This window comes from Ascaphus truei, chromosome 6 (genome assembly GCF_040206685.1).
Source record: "Ascaphus truei isolate aAscTru1 chromosome 6, aAscTru1.hap1, whole genome shotgun sequence".
Classification (NCBI taxonomy): domain Eukaryota; kingdom Metazoa; phylum Chordata; class Amphibia; order Anura; family Ascaphidae; genus Ascaphus; species Ascaphus truei.
In genome coordinates this window covers 59,954,306-59,963,914 of record NC_134488.1, presented here as the reverse complement: position 1 = coordinate 59,963,914, position 9,609 = coordinate 59,954,306, and the positions used below count along the sequence as shown (strand labels likewise).

The 9,609-nt window shown below is 44.2% G+C and overlaps 2 protein-coding genes across 6 annotated transcripts in view; one reads left to right on the top strand and one right to left on the bottom strand.

Moving 5' to 3' along the window:
• Positions 1 to 9,609, top strand: part of LOC142497079 (uncharacterized) — a 98,960-nt gene that overhangs the window by 9,598 nt on the left and 79,753 nt on the right. The gene's annotated exons all lie outside the window — the stretch shown is intronic.
• The window catches only part of LAYN (layilin), a 48,494-nt gene continuing 46,845 nt past the window's right edge, over positions 7,961 to 9,609 (bottom strand). For all 5 annotated transcript variants that reach the window (XM_075604389.1, XM_075604391.1, XM_075604392.1 and 2 more), the window contains one exon: positions 7,961 to 8,878. In XM_075604389.1, coding sequence (XP_075460504.1) covers positions 8,515 to 8,878 — 364 coding nt within the window. In that variant the 3' untranslated portion in view covers positions 7,961 to 8,514. The remainder of the gene's footprint in view (positions 8,879 to 9,609) is intronic.

The window sequence follows — 9,609 nt, the reverse complement described above, 5'->3', positions numbered from 1 at the left end:
ATGCAGACAATGAGCTGGAAGACTTCTACCATGTATAACAGCCTTCCGGCAGTTACTTCTTTACCCTGGGCCTTTCCTCTGTCAGTCCTGTTAGTGCAGGCAGTGGAAAGGTTAATTCCTTCCTTGGGCCTGTGTGTGTGTATTGCAGCCTTGAATGATGTATCAGTATTCAAGGGTGGGCCTAGCAACTTCTGAGGATGTCAATCTGAGGGGTGGAAACTGGTTGGAACACACCCTGTCTGCGTGTGGGCCCATCAGTATACAGCTCTGGCTTGCTATGAGTCAGAGTTAGAGACACTCCCCAAAGATGATAAATTCTGACATCCTCCCAAATTTAGTCAGTTGTTCTGTTCAGTCTGAGACTCCCAGGATTGGAGTGAGAAGGAGAAGAAAAGGGAGCCTCTCGCTCCCACCCATGAGGGGTTGGGAGGGAAGAGAATTATGCCTAAGTCAGGGCACTGATTTAGAGAGAGAGAGATAGAGAGAAAGAGAAGCATTAGATGATCAAGAGATAAGAAATTCCTGTTCTCTGTGCTGTGAGTTGACTGCAAATAAAACCATCAAGAAAAGACCATGCTGTACAGTATATTCCTGTCTCTGTGTATGGAGGAGTGTCAGTGGGGGCCCATCCCCTGAACATCCACAGAGGATCTCTGCTGGCTGGAGGCACTGCACCAATTGAGATCAAGGTAAACTGTCCTTCCTGCCCTGTTTCTCCCCATACCACTGCGGAGCGCTCAGCCCTCCTGTTACCTACAGGTCTGTACCAGCACCAGAGTAGCAGAAAAGAGCATACCCCCCCAATCTCACTTAGGGGTGGGGGTAGATGGGCTACACATGCAATAAACCAACTTCACAGATCCGGAAGAGGGGGGGTTAAGAACCTCTGTGAAGTAGCTGCGGGGAGACTGCATACCTTGCTTGCAGCGATTTCTTTTGGCCCTTCTTTCCTGTAATCATAGGCCAATGAGCTCCTCCAGTTCCGTGGGGCGTTCCTGTGCAGCAAGTTCGTCCTTAAGGTTCTCGGAAAGACCTTGCCAGAATTCTGCCGCCAATGCCTCATTGTTCCAGCCAGTTTCAGTGGCTATGGTCCGAAATTCAACTGCGTACCGGGCCACGGGACAACTGCCTTGGGTAATATGAAAGAGAGATGAAGCAGCGGTTACCTTGCGTCCGGGTGTGTTGGATACTCTGTGGAACTCTTTGGTGAAGCGGCCCATGTCGCACGTGAGATCCGGCCTTTTTTCTCAGATGGGTGAAGTCCACGCCAAGGCGTCATCAATTAGCAGGGAGATGATATAGGCCATCTTAGATCGCTGGGACAAAAAACGGGAGGGCATCAATTCAAACTGTATGGAACATTGGTTAAGAAACCCGCGACAACCAAGCGGTTCACCACCTTAGCGATTGGGAGTAGGAAGTTGGGGTTCGGAAGCTGCGTTCATGGGGACGGTTGTGGGAGCAGGCACCACTGAGGGAACAGTCAACAGAGGCATGTTTTGCCTGGTCAGTAATAGCTTGTACTGTCTGGTGGAGTAGCTCCATACACCGACTATTCTGGTCAAGATATTTCTCCATCTTGTTAAGCATGTCAGAGTGCATGTTCAGGACTCGACCCACAGTTTGTGTGGGGTTCACACCATTACTGCTCCAGTACATTTGACCATTTATGTTTAGCAGTATATTTGTGTCAGCATCAATTATATTATGTGTGTATTATTGATCATCTTCACTACTGTTTTGTCATTTATCTACACAATTCACTATTGATGTATGGTACACAGTGAGCTACTTATCACACAACTTTAGTGTCTCCTTTGGGTATATACATATTTATTTATATACAGTAGCGCTCCGGTGACATCATACACCACAGTTAGCCCCTACTGCCTTATACCATAAGCGTTGGTTTTGCGCTTCCTGTTAATCATTGTGCTCATGTCTATTGAACCATTGTTTGGTCAAACATTTTGGCAATTTGCCCAATAGCACTTAATGTATACAGTTCACTTTATTCACCATATATTCTGGTACCAATTTTTAATTAATATTTAATAAAGCATTTTCTAAAACTACTCCAAGGTTGGTTCAGATCAATTCTGTGTTGTTGCTTTTTATCAGGGTGACATCCCTCTTCAGATTTTGAGTGCATCAATAGGGCCTTATCTGTATGCATCGTGTCTTTACATCGTACAGTGTTCTTTGTGTTCCGATTAGTCTCCTTGCCCCATTGCACCAGTCTGTAATAGTGATCCTAGCGGTCACACTAGGTTGAGCGGGTGCAATCCCCCTTGTGTTTCGGCTATATATACATACTGTAAGTATACACACACACAAATATACACACACTGTGTGTGTGTGTGTGTGTATATATATATATATATATATATATAAAAACACATACTGTATGTATACACACACACACACCTTGAGTGCACCGGAGTCAGTAAGAGTGTGCTGTATGTCTCTTTCTCTCTCATATATAGTATGACAGCACAGGGAGAGAGGATGGCGCCTTTAAATGCCGTCTCTGCCTCCTTGAGTGTATGTTGGCTCAGAGGCGTGTAACATTGCATCATTAACATTTACATGGTTAGACTTGGTTGAGCAGTTCCACAAAGAATGTACATAAGCACGATGCAAACTGGGCTGGGTTATTACCTGATATTTACCTTCAGCGTCCCATGATCCAGACACAAGGCATTCAGATGATGTTGTCACCAGGTTAATGGATACACACCCAAAGTCCTCCCGTTTACAGAGATCCTGTGACAAAACACTGCTCTAGGAGGATTATCATACCTTGTGGCTTAAAGTATGCAATATGTATGTATGTATGTATGTTTTTATTTATATAGCGCCATTAATGTACATAGCGCTTCACAGCAGTAATACACGTGACAATCAGATAAATAACACATAAAGGGGAGAAGTGCTTCAGACATAAAAGTAACATTTAGGAAAAGGAGTCCCTGTTCCGAAGAGCTTACAATCTAATTTGTTGGTAGGAAGAACGTACAGAGACAGTAGAAGGGCATTCTGGTAAGTGCGTCTGCAAGGGGCCAAGGTTAATGTATGAGGTGTTAATTATCAGCCATGGAACTACTCATATGCTTCATTAAGGAGGTGTGTTTTAAGGTGGGTCTTAAAGGTGGATAGCGAGGGTGCTAGTCTGATACTGATGGGAAGGGCATTCCAGAGGTGCGGAGCAGTCAGTGAGAAAGATTTAACGTGGGAGAGGTCTTTAGATACAAAATCAAAAGGGGTAGAGAGAAGACATCCTTGAGCAGAACGCAAGAGTCTGGATGGTGCATAGCGAGAAATTAGGGCTGAGATGTAAGGAGGGGCAGAAGAGTGTAAAGCTTTAAAAGTGAGGAGAAGAATTGAGTGTGAGATGCGGGATTTGATAGGAAGCCAAGAGAGGGATTTCAGCAAGGGAGACACTGAGACAGATTTAGGAAAGAGTAGAGTGATTCTGGCAGCAGCGTTTAGGATAGATTGTAGGGGAGAAAGGTGAGAGGCAGGAAGGCCGGACAGCAGGAGGTTACAGTAGTTGAGACGTGAGAGAATGAGGGCCTGAGTCAGAGTTTTTGCAGTTGAGCAACAGAGGAAAGAGCGTATCTTGGTAATATTGCATAGGAAAAAACAACAGTTTTTTGCTACCTTTTGAATGTGAGGGGCGAATGTGAGAGAGGAGTCGAGTGTGACCCCAAGGCAGCGTGCTTGGGCTACTGGGTGAATGATAGTACTTCCAACAGTAATGTGGAAGGAGGTAGTAGGGCCAAGTTTGGGAGGAAGTATGAGGAGCTCTGTTTTTGCCATGTTAAGTTTAAGTGAGTATTTTAAAAGTGAACACAATGTGGTCCCCTTTAAAGAGGTACGCCTGGTGACATTTTAAATTTTGTAATAGGTTTGAAGCAGGTGTCCGCATTAATTCAACCCACGGGCACCCCTTGCTTCCCGAGATACTTACCGCAGAAGGGGCTGCTGGTAGCCCAGAAAGGGCTAATCAGCGCTATCAATATGGAGTTTTTAAATGTCTGTAGTCCTACGGGCCAGTTGGAAGCCTGGACATCATCCCTTGCGTGTTGCTATTGGATCACGTGCCACAGGACATTTAAACTGCACAGAGATACCGGTGTCCCCTTCCGAGTCAGTATCTCGGGGAGGAGGTGGTCCCTGGAGGTGAAATCAATGTGATTCAGCTCTGGACACCACCTGCTTTCATCCTTTTGAAAGACAAATTGAAAACCACACACACCGGAAAATTGTGCTCCTTTAAAGCAGATTAACCAACCTGGTTTTAATGTTTTATCGTATTCATTTTTATTTTTTATTTTAATTTTAAAAATTTAAAAAGACCAAAGCAGGCAGTACAGTGTTCATATAACAACTCCTAGCTATTTATTCTCACTTTCTCCACTCAACCAGACAGCACAGAGCTGTAATCCATGTAAACTACAAAGGGTATATTCAGAATAAAAATGTGTTGTTTTAGTCATCTCAGATTATTTTTTTTGAGGTGTACTAATGTTACTAAGTGAGAGGGGGCCGGAGGCAATATTCATTTAGGCTTTGTGCTCATTTTTTAGGAATATAATACACCGTTTAAAAAATCACTAAACAGGATACCACGAAAGAGGTGAAAATATTGTATTATAAAGAAATGTTTTAAAAAAAGAAATGATAATGATTGCAGGGGGAAATGCCCCTTTAATTAAAATAGTGTCACTGTGCCTGATTTAACATCGACATTTATAACCATGGTAGGACATCTTAGAGACCGTTTTGAAAAATGAGCTGCGATGGTCCAGGACTGACCTTAACAAGTCTGTAATAAACTCGTGAAATGTACATACAAGCGGTACTCCTGGTGTGTATATAAAGATATAGGAGTACTCCTGGAATGTGGATGGAAAGGTTGGACCACTCCACATGGCCATCCTGCCTACCAACTCCAGCTCAGTGATAATGATCCAGGCTGGTCGAACGTCATATTTCATTCCAGTACCAGTGTCTGCAACAGACCAGCAGATGGAAATACAAAAACCATCACCAGGCAGGGGTCCTGTAGCTGCGTGTTCCTTGTTGGACCACTTTATTTGCAGTGCAACTGGCGACTGTTGAAGGACATGGCAAGGTTATGCGGCCGATAATGACAGGTGGGAACAGACTGGAGTCTGCAGCAGCTGCTACTAGACTTTTGATCTGCCCCCGTTTGTGCTATTTCATCTGGCTACCGGAGAAAAGACAGTCACGTAAGCAGCGCTGCATCCAAGAGATGACATCATAACCCGGAAGTGCCGCGACGGAGGACAGAGAGAGGATCGTAGCCACCGTGTGTGTCCTGGAGACAGGATTGTTTTCCTGTAAACTGTGGATGCTGGACACTGTTTAGTAACTTACCCCTAACATGCTTATTTGAATTTTATTGATGTACGCACAATACTTACCTTATTGATTCACTGTTTTAATATATTTTTTAATGCACTATGAGCGTTGTGCGCTGTGTTTTTTGTGTATTTGTCTGACGTTCTAGGGGGTGCTCTGGGCCATCCCCGGTACCACAGCAGCAGACGCTCCATCTTGCCTTATATTAATAGGTCACGTATTATACTTTATTACCACTATATTATCACTTCACGTGTGATATTGTTTAATAGCTGCGCACTTTTCTTTCACATTGCGTCTGAACGTTGTTAAGCTTTAACCGATAATGTTTGCTCCCGTCAGTTTGTTATTTATGGGGGACACCTGTAAGAAGCTGATTCTATATCTGTTCCTTGAAGTCAAGGTGGAATTTAGATGGAAAAAAACGTCTCGGTGGGCTGCTCCGGCACAGAGTGAATAACCCTCAAAGTATGGGGGGGTGACAGTGACAGTGTTTCCCCCACCCTCTGGGAGATTCTGCCATTACTGGTCGTGTGGTGCATGATACCCTCTGGTAACAGGAGGGCGAGCTGTCCGCCGGTGGTAGTGGGGACACAAGATCAGGTTTCTGGGGTACTGTACATTATCCATGTGGTTCTCTACTAGTGCAGCACCTCCATCTGCTGTAGGCTCCAGATAGGTGAAGATGATCTCCTACAGTAGAACTATCACCTCTCCCCCCAGTAAGATCACACACTAGGCAGGAGTATAACAACAGGAACGGTTTATTCTCTCACTCTGTGCAGCACAGTACACGGCAGAGTTCTGCCCAATGCAGCAACTGTCAGCTACTCACTGAAGGATAGTCCCTGGACCTTCACTACAGGCCAAGGGTACCCGCAGCAGTCCCAGCTCTTCCCTGCCTCTCTAGCAGGGACAGAGGTATGGTACACACTCTCCCCCGGAGGGAAGAGGACCAGAGAAGGCCCAATAGTCAGGTTCTTGGCTGTGTGACCTGCCCCTCTCAAGCCCTTAAGTACAGCTAGGAGGAGGGCACCAGGTCTGTTCCATGCTTGGTCATGCTCAGGCCGGATGTCACCGCCTCCCACTGTCACTCAAGTGCAGCTCCAGTGAGTGGAGAAAACCCATATTGACTACTGGCAGCCTGATTGTACCAGGACTTACTGCCAGGAGTAGGGCAGGTTAGTAGCCATAGATGGCATGGCTACATACAATTATAACAGAAGAAAATCCCAAAAGTAATGATTTCCTTAACAAATTTGGTGCAATTATTTTACCCCAGATTTTAAAGCAGCAATTCCCTCCAGAAATCAATACCTTTGGGGGTATAATTCATATAATGTTAGTATCTGTCCCCAGAGCATGCTAGGCTCTCTAAAAAGAAATAGAATAAAAAGAATGGTGTTAAAAATCACAATTTCATAATCTCATAATCAGAATCTCTAGTGTTCCACTTCATACTGCACAGGGCTGTGGGGAGAGCTTCATTTTAACCTCCCGGAGACTTCATATTTCAAATGATTATACAGTATCTCCTGAACAAAGCATCAGATTGAAAAAATTACAACAAAGTCGGAAAGGGCAAAAAGAGAATTACAAAATGGCGATCAGCGCGGTCTGCTGCGTTAAAATAAAATGTACCTACTTTTGGTTGTAAAAAGTTTTTTGCATTTTGATTTTTGGTCGTGGTTCTACAAAATATTTCGTAGATTGGTTTCGTTTGCTAAAATTCGAGTTTGTTTTAGATTCTTAAAAATAATGGGGACATTTTTTAACTTTTTTTGTAAAAATGTGGAGGCTGCTCCAGAAAAATTAAGATTTTGAAATAAAAGCAAAACTTTGAAAAACAAACAAATCTGAGGATGAGCTTGTTTGAGTTTTGGTAAATGCGTTCCAAAGTTCTACTTTCAAATCCGCAAAGTTTGGATTTCAAACTCGCCCATGTGCTCACGCTTAGTTTCAACTAATAATATGCTGTTTCTTTGAGTCTAGTGACACCCTGTGGTAAAAGTAATTAACTACATAAATGCAATCTTATGACTTTCATATTAAGGCTGTGTCCCACGCTGCCGCAGAGCGTGCTTGGCGCCTTTACTTCTGTGAATCTCAATCTGAAATGTGATTTTCAAGAGCGCTGAAGGGCCACATGACCCGTCAGCAACCAATCAGCACCAGTCAATGCACACAGCACACACACACACAGAGAAATAGCCCCGATCTAGCCAATGACACGCCCCCGGCCACGCCTCCCCACTCACGCTTGCAAAATTGTGCAGATACGTCTGGTTCCGCGGCAGTCTGTGTGGAGGGAGTATTGTGAGTAAGGACTGTAATAGCGGGAACTGCCTTAAGCCTTGCTGAAGCCCCCTATGTCTGGGGGCGCTGACACCAAGAAGAACCCGAGGAATCCCCAAAAGTCTACCTGTCTTCCCCCAACACTTCGCAGGTACCGCAGCTCTCCTGCACCTCACAGGTAACCAGCACTACACCTAGCAATAGCCATGACAAGATCTCCCAGAGGGGGGGGGGGGAGGGGGCATGTGCTACACGTAAAAATGTGGGCAGCGCAGCCTGCGGCTGTGAAATACCAAAGACATAGTGATGTAGAATAATTTTTGTGGGATATATACAATGGTGGTTATTTTTGCATGTAATTAGCTTTGTGGATATGCGTTTACCTCTGGGAAAATAACAGCCGTTAATGATTTTGATAACGTTGCGTTATTAACACTGCGTTTACCTCTGGGAAAAGTACAGCCGTTAATGATTTTGATAACGTTGCGTTATTAACACTGGGTGAACGGACCACCGTGAGTCTGGGTCTCAGTGTTTGCAGCTTTGGATTTTGAAGGTAGACTTCTGGCGGTAATCTAAACATATCTTAAACAAACATAAAAAAGCATGTTATAGGCCTTCGGGCTCTCTCTTTAATGTGACTACATCATATGTTGGTAGGGGGACTTATAAATATGGCAATGCAGAATTCACTGATGCTTTGTATTTATTCTGCATAAAAATTGCAGAATCAAAGGCATTCATTGTATTGTCTTTTAGATGCAAACCCCTTTTTTTAATACCCGTTCACAGTCTCCTGAATGTGTATATCTTTGGTCATTTTTTTCTTCAATACCCGTAGATTTCGTTCTCTACCCAGCCCGACTCTGCGCTCCTCCCGACTCTGTTGTTACAAAGCTCATACAGTTCATTGGTTACAAATCCACTCTCCGTGCTGGCCAGCGTCACAAAGCCGCTCTCAGAATGGTTTCTTCCCATGTTGTCATAATCTCCCGAGAGGTTGTCAGGAGGCGAGCTTTCCCCCGAAGCGACACGGAAGGAGGTATTCCGGATATCTGGTCTTGTTCCAGTCAAGTCTGCATCAGTCTGTCTCTTAATTACATTGTAGATCTCCAAATTTGGGCTGTTCCTACGGTTTGGGGACATCCAGAAGTTGGGTTCTTTGACGACTGTGTCACTTCTCTCCTGCCTCCTTGAGCAATAAAAGAGAACCACAAATGAAAGGCGATTCAATGTCTGCCGGAATGGTTAGCAACTGAAGAAGTTGGACATACCACATCTACAAAGGAGATAGTGGCTCATAAGGTTATTGAACCAAAAACAAGATTTGTGAACCCCTTATCAAAGCTTTATCTAGAACAGCTACGGGAGAGACTTCTGTGACCAAAACAGGAGGTCAAAATGGTTTATTATGCATGAGTAGACAATGGCCCATTTTTATTAAGCAGTGTTCTGCCATAAACACTTAAATGGGCTGTAAAGTGTCTCCGAGCCATGGTAGGTGCATAAGGTGCTATATTTACTACAAAAAAGTGCTACTCCATAAACACCGGTACTGGAAGGCATCGTACGGCGCCATTTAAGGTAATATACCGTAGTGCCATATTAAAGTGGTATTAATTCATAAGATAACTTCCGGTGCCGAAAGACACCTCACAATCCATTCACTTAATTGGGCCATAAATGGATATATTTACGACGCCCTGCTGGAAGGTGTTTTATGGCCTAGCACTTCGTAATCAATATGGCCCAGTAGCTATTGCTAAATCAGTGCCGAGATCTGGGCCCATAGTTACTAAGCAGTCTTCTGCCATAAGACACTTTCCTGGATTGGGAGACATTTTCAGTCTATTGACTTGAATGGGCCGTACGGGATCTTTCTGTGCCGGAATATGCCTTATGGCAGAACAATGCTTAGTAAAC